The sequence below is a fragment of the Rhipicephalus microplus genome, chromosome 6 (assembly GCF_043290135.1).
Source record: "Rhipicephalus microplus isolate Deutch F79 chromosome 6, USDA_Rmic, whole genome shotgun sequence".
Taxonomy (NCBI): Eukaryota; Metazoa; Arthropoda; class Arachnida; order Ixodida; family Ixodidae; genus Rhipicephalus; species Rhipicephalus microplus.
This window is the reverse complement of record NC_134705.1, coordinates 187,375,972-187,395,419: the sequence shown is the minus strand read 5'-3', so window position 1 is coordinate 187,395,419 and position 19,448 is coordinate 187,375,972. Positions and strand designations below refer to the sequence as shown.

The 19,448-nt window shown below is 42.0% G+C and overlaps 1 protein-coding gene across 2 annotated transcripts in view; it reads left to right on the top strand.

The window, feature by feature from the left end:
* Khc-73 (Kinesin heavy chain 73) overlaps nucleotides 1-18,938 on the top strand; it is a 118,268-nt gene extending 99,330 nt beyond the window's left edge. Inside the window, exons 32-40 of one of the 2 annotated variants that reach the window (XM_037418397.2) lie at nucleotides 2,090-2,158; nucleotides 4,762-4,886; nucleotides 5,553-5,882; nucleotides 6,404-6,588; nucleotides 9,018-9,267; nucleotides 10,875-11,094; nucleotides 11,719-11,877; nucleotides 12,659-12,811; nucleotides 18,638-18,938. In XM_037418397.2, the coding sequence (XP_037274294.2) occupies nucleotides 2,090-2,158; nucleotides 4,762-4,886; nucleotides 5,553-5,882; nucleotides 6,404-6,588; nucleotides 9,018-9,267; nucleotides 10,875-11,094; nucleotides 11,719-11,877; nucleotides 12,659-12,811; nucleotides 18,638-18,798 (1,652 nt within the window). In that variant the 3' untranslated portion in view covers nucleotides 18,799-18,938. The remainder of the gene's footprint in view (nucleotides 1-2,089; nucleotides 2,159-4,761; nucleotides 4,887-5,552; nucleotides 5,883-6,403; nucleotides 6,589-9,017; nucleotides 9,268-10,874; nucleotides 11,095-11,718; nucleotides 11,878-12,658; nucleotides 12,812-18,637) is intronic. The other variant, XM_075867257.1, reaches the window with a different exon arrangement.
* Nucleotides 18,939-19,448: the final 510 nt, after the last annotated feature.

Here is a 19,448-nt window from a genome sequence, read left to right as displayed (position 1 = left end):
TCTGTGAATGCCTTTCTCATAGAAGCGACGCTCATTGTCTTGAGTCGCCACAGGTACCTGCGCCAAGTGGCGGCACTGCGATGATAAAAGAGGCCTGAAAAAGGGCATACAGGCCTGGCTTTCCAAAAAAAAGGTGCTGTGTGGAGCAGCGTCATGGTAATGGTGGAGCTCATGAAGCTTGTCGACAACGTGCAAACAAGCAGGGACCGATACTGTGTGTACTGCCTTGCTGGGGCTACTGGCCATCTCGTTGTGCACCTCCCCCCTCTACCACTGCCAGCTGAGCCCCACAGAGCTTGTTTGGAGTGACATAAAGGGCGTCATAGTTGCAGCAAACAAGAGGTTTAAGCTTCAAGACGTTGATACTCTGCTGTGGCAAGGAATCAAGCAAGTGACCACTGAGAAGTGAAAATAAAGCTTCCGATTAATAGATTCAATCATTTGTTTGTTAATTGATACAGTGACTGAAGTAAATAATCTTATACAAGCTGCGTAAACAACCTAAAAACTCAAAAATGACAGGAACTCATATAAGAACCAGCGACGATAATAATAAATAGAAAAGGCCGGGCCAGCTTCATTGCAGTGCTGGTCGTCCCGTCCAAAAATAAGCAAAACACATGAAAAAAGTGCCGAGCACCATTTGCTACGAAAATTGAAGATAATTAGTATAGTATGGCTACTTCATCGCAGATGGGGCCACCTGTCGAATTAACGTACGTGACATGCGCATAGGAACATGCTTACGAAGTGCATCTGTCATGATTGGCTGAGAGTGCCCGTACCTTTCACAGTCCTGCCAACAAATCGTGAAACGGAGTATAGCTAGTCTAATCCCTTTTCACTGCCTTTAAAGCTTTAGCACGAGTCTTTTAGTTGAGCCTTTTCTGTGCAATGAAGGATACGTTTACTGCTATAAAAATCAAATGAGGCGAGGGACTCGGGCAATGGCACAAAGCGTATCATCACTGTTGTTGTTCAATGTGCTCTAGCTTTTCTAGCGATAATTGAACACTAACCGGTTCAAGGACAAATTCACTCATCTGAACAGCTTTATGTGTTCCCATTCCCATTGTACATCTACAATGATAAATCACTTGCTTGGTCTTGTGTGTATTAAGACTATTGGATAGAGTGAACTCCCTTCAAGGCATGTCTCGCCATGCTGCTAACGTGCATATACTAACATGGGCTTCTTTGATGTGACTCCTAAAATTCTATTCTAGCATGTATTGTCGCGAGCTTTCTGTGCAATAGTGCGTGCAAGCTTTGCATCAATGTCTTCGTAGCAGTTCTCTGGTGAAATTGGATTGCTTAGGTGATAGAATAAACTTGTCTTAAAATATCTTAGGTTGTAACACCACTTAAATGGCCACCCGTCGACAGGTTATGGCATGAACACGTAGGAACGTTCCTGTTTTATCCCTCCATAACTGAATCATACGAAACTTGTTGCATATTTGGAAGTAAAGGTAGACACTACTTGTAGAACAATGATATCCATATTTCCTTTTCATTGTGGGATTGAGACCTTATGTAGTCCATTGCATTGGCTATTATAGGCCACATTTAAGTTAAAAGATTGGATGGCCTGAGTATGAAATACTCGCTCCCAACCAGAAGCGAAGTGTTTCTTTTAAGTTCAGCCACTTTTAATTCAAGCTACACCAGCAATTGCGTCTAAGGGAAATCTGTGTGCAGTGTTAATTTGTGAGGAATTGGCCTGGGACAATAGTCTCCCATTAATTTCATGTATACTATTTTCTAAAGTCCAGAAAAGTTCTGCATAAAAAATCTGCAATGGAAAACTGTTTAAAATTCTATTTTTTGAGTATAACGCTTCAATACATTGTCACTTGCAGTATAGAAGTCTTATAATACTCCTTAGAATTGAATTTCGCTATTTTCATATTGTATTACTGGTTTTCTATAAAGAATCGTTAGAGTTGCTTTATATACTAAACATGCCATAAGTGCTATTGCAAAGTAAAATCTCATTTGTAGGTTTAATGTCTTAGGTCTTGAATACGGTAAACAAAACAATTAAAATGTTTTTCTTCTTCCCTTGAACCATGCTCCCTCATTACAGCACGACCCACATTCCTCAACCTAAACTTCAATCTAAACTTGAGCTTGCGGCAGGCGGCGGGTGCCAAAAGTACGTCTTTCCAATGAAACCGGATTCCACATTTTCTTTCTTATTCCACGGAAGCCTGCCTGATGCCGAATTCTTTATCATTCGGTTGATGTATTTCTTTATTATTTCACATCTGTTTTGCTTTGCTCAAGACGACTGCCCCCACTTTTATTCTTTGTTTCGTTTGGCTTGGAACGTTTCAATCCTGTATGTTTTATGGTGGCCTGAGAACCTGCTACACACGTTTTCGTTTGCTTTACTGGAATTTTCGTGTCATTCTTTCTTTCGCTTTGGTTTCAGTGTTCTTTGCTCGTGTACAACGCTGGTCTGCAGTCTCAGTATTAATTCAATATTTGCTTTACCATATTTTATAACATTTGTAGTCGTATAAGTGTATTTGTTTATTAGACATGATTTAGATCTATCGATTGATGTTTTTCTAAAGTGTTCATAAAGACTTTCAGATGGCTCGAGTCTTTCCGAAGACCATATAACAGTCTTCAGACCAGCGTTGTAGTTTCTGCCTTCATTCTGAACGAATTCGATGCTTTCCACTTTTATACCATGTTGGTCTGAAGATTTTCTGAGTGTTTCATGACTTGGCAAAGGAATTTCGCATTGAATATTACTATCAGCTGAAACGTTTCAATCACTGCCCATTCTACTTGCTGAATTATTTCAACCCAGTGTTGTTCCAATTGATGAAAATTGAAGTAGTATAAGATCAATAGCTGCAAGTATAAATTCAAACCATTTCAGTGGCTTCCTTACAGAAAGTCTTCCCATAGACTGTGGAAGTCTTCAGACCAGCGACGCAATTTCAGCATGCATGCTGGATGGTGTGGGTCTGCTCTTAAGTTATCTGCTTCTTTTGCTTTTTGTGTGTGGTACTTGTTTTACTCATTACCTTGCTCAGAGCTTGATTCTTATTTTTTGTGCATGTTATTTATACATTTTCAAAGTGTCTTCTACTGTGTGTGCAAATTTTTTGTGGCCTCCACTTAAAGACAGAAATTTAACCAATCAAGCAGCTTCATGTAATCCATCTGTGTAATATTGTTGACAATATGTAATTAGTTAAACACATGAAGCTTATGCTAAGCCTTTGAGATATAAAATCTTCAATACATAGGCATATCAATAAGCCAATCATTTCCTGAGGCCTGTGGCGAAAGGGACGTCTTATGCGGTGTTGCGTCCTTTGACTAGCAAGGCGTCAGCATTTCGCAACTGTCTTATCTTTGTTTTGTGACAGGCCTAGGGCTTTACTCTGGAAAGTTAAAACATATTAATGATAGTTTTGCTTGGTACGAGACCCGTCGCAGACTGTATGTTTACATTGAATGAGATTTAAACTGCTCTTATTACTTACTTTATCATATAGTTATGCAAATTAAAAATGCTTTCATATTACTGAACTTTTATATTTATTGTAGTCACCCTGTGTGTAGTGAACAGTTGAATTGTTGCCCTTCCTTAAAGTGAAATTTTAAGTGGAGGCCACCCTTTATATTACAGTGCAGCGGAAGCCACTAGCACTGAAACTTTAAATATTGATCAGTGTATATCGCCTGTTTTTCCCGAGCGATCGTCTTATGAGGGCTAACCACTGTTACAAAACTCTCTAGATCTTCACCATTATGTGTAGAAAAGATTAACAATATATGCATTTAAATATTCAAAACTTTGTTTGAATGCTGGAAAAGCATGTGCAATGTAGTAATATGCGTTGTTACAGTTGTCACTGTCACATACCTTTATAATTGCCTGCCATGATGGTCTAGCGGCTAAGGAACTTTGCTGCTGACCCGCAGGTCGTGGGATCAAGTCCTGGCCGTAGTGGCCACATTTCGATTGAGGCGAAGATGCTTGGGGTTTGGGTACTCAGATTTAGATGCACATTAAATAACACCAGGTGGGTGAAATTTTCAAAGCCCTTCACTGCGCCATCTTTCATAATCCTATGGTGGTTTTGGGATGTTAAACCCTAACAATTATTAATATTATTATTTTACTTTTATAGTTTAACGTCCCAAAAACAACTTCATGATTATGAGGAGTGCTGTAGTAGAGGGCTTCAAAAATTTTGACCACCTGGGGTTCTTTAACGAGCCTAAATCCAAGTACGGGCGCCTCAAGCATTTTTGTCTTCATTGAAAATGTGGCCACCGCGACCAGGATTAAATTCTGTGACTCGCAGGGCAGCAGTCGAACTGTCATGACTCAGCAAGAGTGAAGCTTTCTCTTCTCATTAGCAACAATCAATGTGAACTTGTCTTAGCACTGACAGACACAGACCCATGAAGGTGCACACAGCACGCACATCCCTAGTGTTCTGCACATCTTCATAAATGTCTGTGTCTCTCGGCGCTAACTTGAGTTCACTGGGGACAACCAACTTGCAGTGATCACCACCCCGATCATCAGGACGTGTTAGAAATGGCATTATTGGAAATATATAAATGCAGTGCTTTATCCGGACATCAGATTAACTGAAGTGGGGGCTGCTTTCCATCGCTTAACTGGCTTTGTGGCTTCCGCTGCCCAAGCGGCAGTTGTACCGGCAGTCGGGGAAACGCGACTGGCGACAATTTGAAACTTTCGACGACTCGCAACATTTCCAGCCTCCTCCTTGGCTGTCCTGAGCCCGCAGCCAACCAAGTTTGTGAAGCCCATGCGTACGGTCATTGAGGAGCAGACTCAGCATAGGGAGGCGCAACCCTTGTTGCTGGAAGACGACGATGAACAGGTGAGAGTCATTGTGGCTGATCGCACTTGAACAATCACATTGAGTGTTTTAACGGAAACTCTTAACGAGCTATGGGGAAGCTCTAACGAATACTTGAACGGCACAGAAAAGGATAAGGACAAGGAAGAGCGTGTGTCACTGTGTGTAAAAGCGACATAATATAAAACGTAATAACGTAAATATACTGTCTGGAACAAAACTAACAAACATTCAAAAAGTGAAGCTAACCTTCATCTGTAATCTAACACGTCTTTTTATTTTCTTCTTTTTGCGCCACATGTATACATTAAAGATGAACCAATTAGTTCATGTTAATATTTTGACCGTTTAAGTGCGCTCTTATGTTGTTTCTTTACTGTTGCATTGCCAAGTGGTCCGCCCATCATGTTTATCTTTTGTGTCCTTGCGCAGTTTGCACACTACCATCCTTAAACCAACTCGACCAGCAGCATTTTTTATTGAACCGTACAGCACTCGTGTCGTCCGTCTCTCTTCTCCCCATGTCAGCTATACTGTAAAAAATCATCTTTGAAAGTGTTCACAGTACATTCCATCTTATTCGTCTACTTTTCTGACATCAACAACCTGCATGAAAATTTCAACCAAGTTCAGAAGCTGCCTTGCTATGTTTCACGACTCGACGGTGTTCGATTCTTCTTTGCACAGTCTGAAGACGAGGAGAGGCCGACGGCGACAGCGCATCACAGGACAATTGTGGAGGCTGCGGCGATGGACACAACCGCCCCGGAGGTCAGGATCGAGCAAGCCACCAAGTCTCCCATGCCAGATATGGCCGAGAAAGCGGCGGAAGAAGAGAGTGGTCAGGTGCCGGAGTCCAAGGACAAGGACCAAGGGGAGGAGTTCACGGAGTTCAAGTCCTACTGGGCGGCCGGCAAGGATGAGGAGGTCAAGTCAGAGGGCAGCGACGATCGGCAGCCAAAACCCGTCGCCGCCATGACTCACTCCATCACGAGTGACTGCATCGCTGACCTCGTGGTACGGAAAACGTCTGATCGTTTCAAAGGGAGGCTTTTCGGGTGAAATGTCTGAACACTAACTTGATCATTGGGGTTCTGTTTTTGCGTTTCCATAAGACATTTGGTGCATTTCAAGGAAAACTGATCCTCGTAACCGTTGAAAGCACGGGCTCTAGATTCAAACGCACTAGAAACTCGTTAAACGCGATGTGTAGGGACTGGGAAGATATGTTTCATTCAAAGGGAGTTTCGCTTACTGACATATTTAATGGCGTGCGGTAACCAAATACGAGACTAACCATATTTATGGGTAGTTCGTTTTAAGCAGCAGCTTCATTTAAGCGATTTCTGTTCATTGAGAGTCTTCTGAAATAGATTAAGTTTACTACTAAGAAAATGTGTTCCCGTAATTAACCTTTAGTTAAGTATTCCTTATGTTTTTGCTTAAATGAATGCATTGTCAAAGCTTGAAGCAACGGCAAGTAAATATGCGAGCATTCTGTGACTTAAAAAAAAAAACACATTCATTTTCGTTTTAAGGGCAAGATGGCCACTCCACCGAGCATGGTGTCCAGTGGTTATGGGTCACAGGCCTTGTCCTCGACACCACTTTCTAGCGAGGACTCTGGGTCGCTCCGGAGTGTCGGGGGAAACGAAGATGCTGGTACCCCTGACCTGGTGGATCTGAGGCCTGCAGCTCCTGCCGACAGCCAGTCAAACATGAGGTAAATTCCGCTGGAAGCATCAAGTCATTTTAGACTGGATGAATCGGCTAATTTCATGTGTAATGACTCCACTGTATACATCTGTGGCTCTCAGCCATGGATGTGTTGGAGGCCCCTTGTGGACTGGCTGAAGTGATGGGGGACCCTTGCTGCAGAGGGTCGGGAAGGGGGTGGGTACGTAGGTAAATTAACACAACTGGATCGTGAAGCAGGTGCCCTTCATTGCCACCAAAAACATCAAACAAACGTGCCACATCTCTTCATTTTGGACAGTTAATCAATGCGTGGCACGGTCACGCTTAAAGAAAAATGTGGGGGTGGGTTTCGCGGATCATAAAAATAGCTTTGCAGGCGGACCCCCCCCCCCCCTTCCCCATTTGAGAACCACTGGTATAGATAATAGAGATAAGATTTGCTAAAATAGAGAGTGGCTCAACTACAAGCCTGCTCCATACCACGGAATACGGAATACAATATTCAGTTCTTTTCATGTGTACTGCTTTGCATGAGTGCCGCTGCCCATGTGGGGGGCCCTGAGATTGTTCGAAATGGCTAATCAGGAACAGCCTACACAAAATAGTATTCCATATTCTATGGTATGGCATAGGCTTCCTACTACTGTGAGAAAGTCTGCCAAACATAAAGGAGATTAAGGGTACCACTGATGAAAGTGACTCAGCTGATTTAGCATCTGATGATCCAGTGGGCAGCTATTGAATTTCAGATTGCCTCATTTTAGGGTGACTAAGCTGCTTTAGCTAGACAGACCATCAAAGCCTATTAAAGGAAAATTACGGTAGTTGGAAAATGACTCAGCTAATTTAGCACTTAATCAGCAACTAATTGAAATAAGGTTTTCTGAAGTGTAAAGTGACTTCTATTGCATGGAAGCCCTTCGAAAATTATTGAGATTTCTATGATAAACGATGGAAGGCACACAAACATGGACATATGAGAGAAGTCAGGAGAACACAGACACCTTCTTATGAGTTGAAATGCAGATACAGTAGACTCAAAACGGAACCTTAAGGGACCAGGAAATTGTGTTCCATTTATTTATTTATTTATTTATTTATAATACTTTCAGGGCCAAATGGCATTACAGAGGGGAGTGGATTACATTGAATAACACGTGGTACATGGTGGGGAGGGAAAAATACAGCGTTAATACGAATATAAGCAAAAGTCAGCATACAAACAAAAATACATTAAATAGGTGCTGCATATACAATGTTAGCTACGGTATCACGAAAAAGATGGTTGTCATTAATAGCAACAATTTCAGGGGGAAGCTGGTTCCACTCGCGAGAAGAACGAGGCAGGAACGACTGCGCAGCTGTGTTAGTACGATAGGTGATAATTCCAACCTTGTGACGGTGATTGACACGGTTGGAAAAATACTGGGGTTGCAAAATAAGTTCGTCGCGCAAGATGGGGTGGTGATACAATTTATGAAAAGTTGATAGGCGGGAAACTTTTCTTCGAAGTGACAGAGTAGGCAGGGACAGATTATTTTTCATTGCAGATATACTGGCAGTGCGATTGTAGTTCGATAATACGAAGCGTGTGGAATTATTCTGAACTAGCTCAAGCGATGTAATTAAATTAATGTGGCTGGGATCCCAAATCGAAGAGGCATATTCTAGTTTAGGTCGTATTAATGTTTTGTACAGGGCTAATTTTAATGAAGATGGAGCTTTGGAAAAATTACGGCGTAGGTACCCAAGCGTACGGTTAGCTTTGTTGATTATTTGTTCGACGTGCATTGCCCAAGAGAGATTGGATGTTATGTGGACGCCTAAGTACTTGTACGAGTTAGTAGATTCAAGAGGTATGTCGTTTAAGTAGTAAGTAAATTGACTGCAAACACTGCGGGACACGCGCATGACTTTACATTTGTTTATGTTCAATTCCATTAACCATGTACAGCACCAGTTATCAACAGTGTTAAGGTCTGATTGAAGAGTACACGAATCAATTATGTTATTTACCTCACGAAAAATAATGCAATCATCAGCAAATAAATGAATTCTGGATTTAATGTGGCAGGGGAGGTCATTAATATAAATTAGAAATAAGGAGTTTAACAGGAGTTTCGTTTACTGCGAGATAAACATGACTGAAGAATTCAAGCAAAAAGCTAATCATGCTAGAGGAAGTTCTTCCATTTAAACAGCAGCTTCATTTAAGAGATTTCAGTTCACTAAGCATCTACTGTAATTAGGCGTGTAATGACATCATAAGTCCGATATCGAGGCTCCCTGTTTGAAAATGGATTCACCAGGTTTTGAGCATATTGGCAAAAAATGTCAGTGGGAGCAGGATTTTGCCTTTATTGATAAACCACAAGTTTTGTGTCTGTGTGTCACTAAATGTCATTCACATAGTATTCTGAATGTCATTCACACGCTCTCGTTTGTTACCACCAGTTGTGACAAGCCACAAGCAAAATCGGATGTAGCTGTGGAAAGAGCCCAAGGCCACGAAGGAGCCGACCAGAACCATTTAGGCAATAACGACAAAGCAGGGGAAAAAATTTGCCACGTCCAAGACATTAAAAGTACAATCACAGAGGAGAAGCTGCCTGTTGCACCTACAGTTCAAGGAAGCAGAAACCTGCCACCTTCCACCACCTCTGAAACGCAGAGTTTGTCCCCGGACGCTACCGTAATTGGCCTGGTGAGCATCAGTTTCGTGTGCAGTGTTTTTTTTAATAGTGCAGTATATTATAGCAGCCATTCGTCGTAATTCGAGTACAGAGAACCCTCATAATTGTAAACCGGCATGCGCTTTGTGCTATTCTTCATGTCGAAATATTCACAGCGCAAACTAACAGGACACAGAAAGAAGACACAGACAAGCGCACAGACAATTTTCTGTGTCTCATTGCATCTACTTTCTGTGTCTCATTGGTTTGCGCTGCCTATATTTCAGTACGAATCTATGTGAACTAGCCTACTTTTCAACTCTTATTCACGTGCTTCGCTCCCAGAGCATGTGTGCCAATTCGTCTGGCATGGGATGGAATAATTTCGATGAGAGAGAAAGAGAACAGAGAGAGAAAGAAGAGATTGAAAGAGATGAAGAAAAAAAAAGGACAGGAATTCTTGATAAAATATGTTTTTCTTTTGAGGCAGGACTCGAAACGGCGTGCCCACAAACCGAAGGGGAGCAGTGTTGGCTATCCTGGCACACCAGTAGAGTATAGCATAGCTGTCTATAGCATAGTGTACCAAGAGGGTGGGAAAGGGATGTCAAGGCAAGGGTGGAGTGTGAGGATAACGAGAAGGAGGGGGAGAGTAAAACTCATGGAAAGGAAGGAAGAAAGAGAAGAAATGATCATAATTGATTGGCTTTAACATCTCAGATTCTTGATTTGATTGTGAGAGACGTCATTGTGAATGGCTCCGGAAATTTCGACCTCCTGGGGTTTTTTATCGTGCGCTTACATTTCGAGTACATGCACCTGGAGCGTTTCCACCTCCATTTAAAATGAGGCCACTGCAGCCGGGGTTTGATCTCACGATCCGGGGGTCTGCAGTTGAGCGCAACGACCACTAGACCGCTGTGACAGGTGAAAGAAAGGAAACACGATAAAGAGAGCCAGAAACCGAAATAAATAAATATAGAGAGAACTAAAAGCATTTAAAAACAGCAACAAAGTATACAGAAAGAAATAGAAGAGTGCAAAAGAATGAAACAGAAGAAAGAAAGAAAAATAAATTCAAACGAAGAAGGACCTGCACTTCCTTCAGGTTCAGCATCACTAGCCTGAAGCTAGTGGTGCTCCATAGGTGTTTTTTTCTAATGGGTGTTTTTTTTTCTTTTGGGTGGGGGGGGTAACTAATGGGCAAGCATTGAATGCATCTAGACTAGCCGACTTTGCGTAATTTTTTCTGTCTCCGATATATGCAAGAAACTGACTCATAGCAGCACTGAGAACTGACTGCTTGGTTGGGATTCCTTCTATGGCGAAGCAGTCATTGCCTAACAGTTGTTAGGCAAATTAATGTTGAATAATTAAAACAAATGTTAATTAACTGATGTTAATTAGCCATTGTTTGGCAGTTAACAATCTAAGGCACATTGATGAGCCTTAGATTCCTGTTTCTGAGATTCAGCTGGCGAGCTTGGTGTCATGTAATACCTGTTGACAAATGCCCGCGTCTTCATTATACAACGACCTGTACTGTGCCCACCTGTTCCGATAGTGGCTACCTCGAGACCCCACACTGCTTACGCTAATGAGCTCTGCTGATGTACCAACTGACACTGCGTCGTTGCAGACTCAAGTAGTGCAGCGAAGGTCCCAACACGCTTCGGCCCAGCCAGAGCACCGGCAGTCCTACCCGGCCGCGAGCACTCCAGCTAGCATAGACATGTCCAGTTCAGTGCCTGAGCTCAACCTGCCACGGTCCAGCTCGCCAGCCGATGGCATCGGCAATGCCTCTTCGTCTTCATCCGATGAGAACCTCTCTGCCAGTACAGCCAGTGACGATGCACTAGGTAAGTGCTACAAAATCGCTGCACTATTACCACTGCACAATCAACAGAAATTAGAGCAAAATGTAATGAAACATTTATGTGGTATATGTTGTCTCATCGACTGGTTCAGTTTGTCTCATTTATGTCCATCAAAACGTGTCAAGATGGAAACAAACCAACAAATAAATAAATGAATATGCATGTTCGCTTGTGTGGGCACTGATATGCATGCATCTCTGTCGTAATTTCTCGCATATAACCCACCCCTCTATATATCTGGTATCACCAGCTACAAACCTTATAAAAGGCAAAAAATTTTGAAAAATCGCCTCTTATTGCCATAATGCCGTCTTCCTTGCATACCGCAAAACATTTTTGGCGAAGCTGATTCTTGCCCCAAAGTTTTGGCATAATCTACGCTCCAGCATTAGTTCCGAATTTTCTGTATATTTTGCACGGCTTATATGCAAGGAAATACAGTATGTGGTGTAAACGTAGTGTCCAGTCACTCGAGCATCCGTTTTTGTAATTTCCTGCATTTTTCGTACCGCACGTGTCACAAATGAGTTTTATTTTTCTTTAGGAGAAAAAGCCACCGGTGTAGCCCACTTCCCATACGCCTCTCTTAACTTTCCCTCGACACAGACGCATCCTCGACGGCCGACTGGACGGCTCCCGCATGGCTGGTGCTGGGCGAGAGCGTCATGATCAGCCCGTACAACAAGACGGGCGTGGTCTCCTTTCTGGGGCCAACGCAGTTTTCGCCCGGTCTCTGGGTTGGTGTGGAGTTGGACACTCCAACAGGTACGGCTGTCCACCTTGTTGAGTCTTCCGGACTACATTTACAGGGCGAAGCTATGTGCGGAAGAAAAGAGCATATGGGTGGCCCTGTCCATGACGCGAAGGCACAGAAAGACTTGTCTGTGTTTTCTTTTTCACACTTGTGGTGCGAAGGCAAAAAGGAATGTGAAGTGGAGGTGCAATGTCTGCAATGTTTGCTATTAGCGTGTGCTAAAGCAATGCCAAGTGATGTGGGTCTTCTTCTTCTGTGTGCTTACTTAATTTCCCACCAGTCAGCTCACAAGTATCACATAGTGTTTATGTCACTTGATACCATGCTTGCCTGCCCGAAAGATAGTATTTTTGTTCACTCTGATCAAACATGTACTCGGATGCTGTTATTTCGTGACCGACTAGTGGAAGTAAGGTAAATTTGTAGATTTAAAGTATCAAATTCTGCAAATGAGTTCTGTAGAATTCTACAGGGTGGCAGAATAAGTAAGAAAGGGAAATCGGCAGCCATTCATTCGTAGCATGAAGCCGCAAGTAAGTTCATGTGGATTTTCCAGAAACTAAGCTTCTTAGTAGCCAAAAAACTTCAGCCTTGTTTGGAAACGCACACTTTACTTTTTCTTGATCAAATTCTGGTGACTTAGGGGCTCTTTTTCACCCCAAGTCTACTACAACCTCTCATAAAGAAAAAAAGTTCACCTAAGGGGTGTGCTTCAGCGGCCCTTGTCATTAAACCTTGTCGAACGTTGGTAGCAGACCCGCATTTCGCCATCTTTTCTCTTGCTCGACGCAGGACGCAATGACGGCACTGTGGGAGGCGTGCGATACTTTGAGTGCAAGCCCAAGTATGGAGTGTTTGTGAGGCCCGACAAGCTGGTGCTGGACAAGAGGGGCCGCATGGTACGACAGAGCCGGGCTTCCACAGCTGCCAACGCTTCTGCCAAGGGTGCGTTGCGTGGCTTTTGCTTGGCGAATGCAGTTTTGCATAAAACTGTGTGTCATGCCACGTATCGCTATTGTCCTAAACATACATTGTCAGTAATTGTGTGGAAAGAGTCCCAGGTCATAAATTACTTTACTGTGAAACATGTGGAGTGATCCTTCTGGTACCTCAGTAATTGTGTTGTGCTGTGACAGAATGAAATTACGTATATTACTACTGAATTCAGATCCTAATCTGCTAATAATGTTTAAAATTTCATTGAATAGTACCTTGCAGACAGAATAGAGTAAAATGCAGATGAGGACAGACAGCAACTCGCATTTATTCACAGAACAAATATGTACTGAAAGTTAAACCAGAAGAGAGAGAGAGAAAATACAAATGGGTGTAAAGAATGTCATCTGAAATCTGGTGTTCTCCAGAAACTTTTATTTTTTTCTTTCTTCTAGTTTATCTGAGTGTTCAGCGAATAAATGCTACATTCACTCTTGACTTCCATATGTCACAATTGATTGTTATAAACTATCACCTATACCGCCTACCTACTCTCATGACATAACAGAGGGGCCTTTCTTATGGCCTTCTTTTAACAGCAGAGTTGTTTAGGCTCAAGGTTAGGTTATGCAGAGCTAACAAAACTATTGTGATGATTATTGGTCCCCACCTTCTAGTGCATTGTAAATACCTGTGCACACTTTCTTCGTCTTCTAATGACCTTGGAAATTGAGAACACACAATAATGCCAGGGAAAGTATAAGGGATTTTATTTGAAGTAATTGAATTGAATTGAATTGAATCTTTATTTTCATGTCTGGTACAACATGAAGGATGGCGGGAGTAAAAGCTGCACTAAAACAGCTTGACTAGCTCCCGCTACCTAAAAATAAATGGGTCACAAGCAGTGGCATACAAATGAGAACAAAAGCATAATGTACAGAAATTCCCATGCTATTGGGAATAAAATAATTACATAATCTGAACGTAAACAGGATACAACAGTTCCTACAAATAGAAGAACAAAACATCAGTAGCTTGAAGAGGCTGTGTATACATGTGTTGAAAAATACATAAGAGGTCAAACGGATACAAAAGGGTAGACTTCATCATAATACAATTTATAAGAACAGAGATGCAATATTTTTTGTGGTCATGGTTTCTATATTTACGTCATTGCTGCTTAAATAATTCAACATTCTGGGAATAACACTGCGTACCATTTGGTCACCATACTTTGTGCGTGATCGTGGTATTAACCAGAGGTTATGCTTACGGGTATCGTATTTATTTTCCGAAGGTTGCAGGTTGGCTAAGTCAGATAGTACAGTTTTTTGCTTCAGCTCTTTTTTTATAGTCCTACAAATGTTGTAACTGTAAAGATTTTGAAAACTGATTAGTTTATATTTTTGTTGCATGTACATAACTGATTGATATGGTTCTTTCTTAGCAATAATTTTCAGAAATCTAGTTTGAAGTCTAGTAAGCTTCTCAATATTTGTTTGTGTTGTGTCACCCCATACTATAAAGCAATAGTTTACATAGGACATAAATAAGGAATGATAAATAATAAGTATTGTTTTTAATGGAAGTAGATAATTGTTGCGATAAATTATACCAAGTACACGTGCCGTTTTTGTTGCCACCTGCTCTACTTGTGCATCCCATAGCATGTTGTTTGAAAATACGATACCTAATGTTTTGACATTGTCAACTATTTCAATCAGACTGTTATTAAGATAGAGCGGAGAACTTACTTGTACCTGCTTGCCTTTTGCTCGAAATATAACCGCTTTGGTTTTTTCCGCATTTATTAATAGTCCATTGGAACATGCCCACTTATATATCTTCTCTAATATATTATTTCCTTCTTGAATCAACTGGTCAGTATCGTTATGTGCAAAAAATACGCTTGTATCGTCCGCATAAATAACGAATTTTGCTGAAGGGTCTATGTTTACAATATCATTTATATACAAATTAAACAGGAATGGACCTAAAATACTGCCCTGAGGCACTCCAAGAGAATTTGGTTTAGTCACCGAAGAAAAATTGTTTATGCACACGTATTGTTTCCTTTCGCTTAGATATGAGTCGAGCAAGTCTAAAGCAACACCTCGTACACCGTATAAATCCAGCTTACGTAAAAGTAATAGTCTATTCAGAGAGTCGAAGGCCTTACTGAAATCGATAAAGACACCGAGTACTAGTTGTTTACATTCTATGCTATTTAGAATGAACTCTTTCTGATCAAGGAGGGCAAGCTCAGTCGATCTATGTTTCCTGAAACCGTATTGTGCGTCACATAACATATTATGTTTGTTAATGAATTCTGCCAGCTGGGAGTGAAGAATTTTTTCTATTATTTTAGAGAATACTGGCAAAATTGAGATGGGTCTATAGTTTGCTAAATTATTCTTATCTCCCTTTTTGTACAAGATGCACACTTTAGCAGTTTGAAGTATTGCAGGAAAAATTCCTTTTCCCAAACAAAGGTTAATGATTTCAGAAAATGGTTGGGCAATTATTTCGGCGGTGTATTTAATTGGTTTGATTTGAAAATCAAAACAATCACAGCAGTTACTATTTCTAAGCCGCATGATTGTTTTATATACCTCGCTTTCACATGTAGGTCTTACAAACATAGTACTTGAGCATTTATTGGAAACGTATGATGTCGCATCAAGAGATGTTTCTGGAAAAGCTAAGTTTACTAGATAATCGTTAAATGTATTGGATAAGTTACTACCATTAATAACACAACCATTAATTGTAATTTCCGTAATTACGCTATTTGAGGTGGGTGTTCCTAACACTTTATTGATGTTTTTCCAAGTGGAAGCAGAATTTCCAGCTGATTGCATAAAAATGTTATGAAAGTAGTTTTGTCTAGCCTTTTGGATGTCCTTATTTAGACGATTGCGAAATTTTTTGAAGGTACTAAGTAGCTGTGGGTCACGAGAGACGAGAAATGCATTATACATTACATTCTTTTCATCGATTTGATGCAACAGGTCCCGTGTGATCCATGGCTTCCTAATTTTTTTAGATGGGCGGTGGGTAATTCGAGGGAAGTTATGGTCATATACCTCCTTAAATTTTTCTATGAATGTATTGACAGCAATGTTCGGGTTGTCATTTGCGAGAACATCGTTCCAGGATGTATTAATTAGTTCCTGACGAAAATTTTCAATATTTTTGGATGTTATAGAACGCACTGGTATGGAAAGTCGTTTCTTTTTTATTCGTTGCCTAATAGCTAAAAATATGGGAAGGTGATCGCTAATGTCGCATGAAATGGTCCCAGCTTTAGTATCCTCAGAACTAATGCTCGTGAGAAAGACATCAATTAATGTAGATGAACAGGCAGTAACTCTTGTTGGCATATTAATCATGTTAGCCAATCCAAAGCTATCAAACAAACACGTCATCTCATGCTGTGAAGTTCCATTAGACAGCATGTCAATATTAATATCGCCGCCGCAAACAGTTACATGGTTATTGAGCCTAGCGTGGTGAAATAGGCTCTCCAAACGAGCCGTGAAAGTTGTAATACTTCCAGATGGAGGACGGTACATAACTGAGATGACGTAATTGCTTAGGACAGCTGTCAGCATTTCACAATCAGGCTCTGAATAACAAAATTCTGTTAAGAGTTGACAATCAAAGGTTTCTTTTACAAGTAAGCAGACACCACCCCCTCTACTGTGCGTGCGATTAACACAGAAAACATTATAACCAGGCATAGAAAATGGGTTATCATCATTTGTGTACCAAGTTTCAGTCAGCATGATGATGTCAAAGCGGAAATGAAGCTCTGAAAACAAGGAATTTAGCGATGCATATTTGTTTCTCGCGGACTGACAGTTTAGCTGAAAAATTTTTATGCCAGGCATATAGTTGTCTCCAATGTATTTGTAGTGTAAAGGTGAAAAAAGAAAAGTGGGTGAAAGGATCTCTCTTTCACTGCATGCAGAGAGAGAGAGAGATGATTTATTAGAGAGCAGAGAGGTCTGAGAACTTGCCACAGGTAGGATTCAAAGGTTGCGACCTTCAAGTGCTGCCGGAGGGAAATTATCTTTTTGTCCATTTTTCTTTCTTCACATTTACACTAAAATGCAGGGCCCCGTTTTCAGTATTTGTACTCTCAGACCCTCATCTATATACAAGTGTTATGTACCGTATTTACTCGATTCTACCGCGCCCTTGTTTGTAACACGCACCTGGTTTCCACGATGAAAAAAAAAAGTAAGACATCGATAGCAACGCGCACCCATTTTTCTCGTTGGCCCGCACGCTCACACCACTCGAAAAAGCGACTCCTTTCGGGAGCGTCTTTCATTTAAATATGAGGTACGGGGGAAGCTTGTGCCCATCTGACGTGTAACAGAGCATTGCCGTCACTGTAGCTTTACCGTGGACCGATGTCAGCACGCGAACTTGCTTTGCCCCCTTCTTTTCGACGGTTGTGGTGCCAGGCATGTCGAAGTAAAGAGGCGTCTGATCGGCATTCCCGATTTGCACAAGCAGGTAGCCGTTGTGCCGCAAGTTTAGGACGAACCTCTGAAAACTGCGAAGCTTTTCATCGTACACCTTCGCAAATCTTTTCGCATATGCCCGTTGCCCTTCGGAGGTAAAAGCCTTTTCTCTTCATAAAGTTAGTTAGCCAGCACCTGCTCGCTTTAAACTGGCTCCGCTTTAGACCTTTTTCTAAGGTTAACTGCATAGCCCGCACTTGGAGCAGTTCTGTCGTAACGGGCCGCTGTGCCGCTCGCTGCTGAAGCACATACTCGGTGAGCAGCTCTTCAATTTGCAGAAACCGACCCTGCTGTGGTCCACCAAAGCCTTTATGTGAAGCTTTGCTGTCCACAATTTTCTCCTTGTGTTTCCGCCAGTCTCACACGCACGTTTCGGGAACTCCGAACGACCGCGATGCAGCCCGACTTACGTCCGTTTCGGCACACGCGATGACTTTTCTTTTAAAAGCGGCTTCGTGGTGCACTTGTCGAGTTTTTGGAGTTGGCTCTTCCTTGCCATCGATGCTAATGCACACCAAGATGACGAACTCCTGAGCACACGTACGAAATGCCGCACATGGGAAACACATAGGCAGAAATGGCCGACGCCCCATGCCGATGCATGTAGGTGGTGGCCATTTTAGAAATGACGATGGCAATATAATGACCATATTCATTTTTTTTTTTTTCGTAGTCGATTCTAACGCGCATGCGATTTATGAACTCGCTTAACCGGAAAAAAGGTGCGTGTTAGATTCGGGTAATTACGGTACTTGATGCTTTTGTAACTAATATAACTGAAACAGAAAAATTACTTCAAATAACATCCCCCATGCTTTACCTGGCATTATTGTCTATTAGTTCTCATTAATATTGTCTCTAACAAAGAAAACAAGCCCTTAAATTTACCCTTTTCTCTTTGCTAATTGAGGTTGATTATAATTAATGTCACACTGATTAGGAACTTGCTGATTGAGATGTGCTGCTAATGCAGATCCTGTGCATTTGGGTGTTGCTAATACAGTGTTTTAGCTAATTGAGGTCATACTAATTAATTTCAAGTTGTTTAAGATGTTCCTAATTACGACCTTGCAAGCCAGGTCTTGCAATGCCTAGAGAAACCTAGCAAGAGCAACTTGGTCGAAGTTCTAAAAGTCAACAGATTCTAGATCGGCCACAAGCTCCGCTGTTAGTCCAGTCTTGCACCACTGTAGCAAGCTGCCCAAAAGACCCTTAGTTGTGTGGACCAGTTAACTCACTTTGTCGCATTGATTAGACTGGTTATTATGAAAAATGATTTTGACTACGTTCCTTGCAGGAACTGGTCGGGACAGCATCATGTCGAGAAGCATGGGCAGCCTGCAGAGCAGCCGGGTGTTGCTAGGATCTACGGAGAACGTCGCTCGACGAGGCAACGCTGTCTCCTCCGAGATGATCCGGTCCACTACTTCAAGGTCCAGCCCCCGCTCCCACAAGTGAGGAGGAAACTGCCCACAGCCGAGAGAGCCAACCCAGGCATTCTCCAACAAAGCATACAAGCGTCGCGTCCATTGAAACAACTCCCGGCCGCTCCCCTCCTGCCACCCGCAGCAATTTTCTGTGATGGTTCCTTCATGGCATTGCCCTGTTTTCATTGTTGGATTCCTCTTGTTTGGTTTTTTTTTTCTGTGTTTAACCTTCGGGTACACCTCTATGCTGTGATGTCAGTTTGGTTCAGCGGTCTTTAAAGGATTCATATGGCATTGACAATTAGCTAACAGTCAAACTTCGCACGGCATAATCATTCAAGAACACGTTTGGCATCAGTACTTGCCCGATTTGTCCAGCAGAAGTAGACGAGGTGAAGCAGACTATGGTGAAGTGTCAACGTTGCAGTCCCGTCGATTAAATGTCCCAGCACTGTCGTCCGACTGTAGCAGGAAACGTGGGAATGCACTTCTGTGAGATTCGAGAGCTAGCTCAATCTGGTGCTGGAATGATTTCTTTGATGCCCGTTGAACCGAGCACGCAGGCCACGGCATTTTGAAGTTTCATTTGCTCACTGTTTTTGAGGTGGGAGAGAAGTAATGCGGCGTCGCGACGCTAACACTGCGGAAGCACGAGTCGGGCAATGATATCGACTTTTGTGA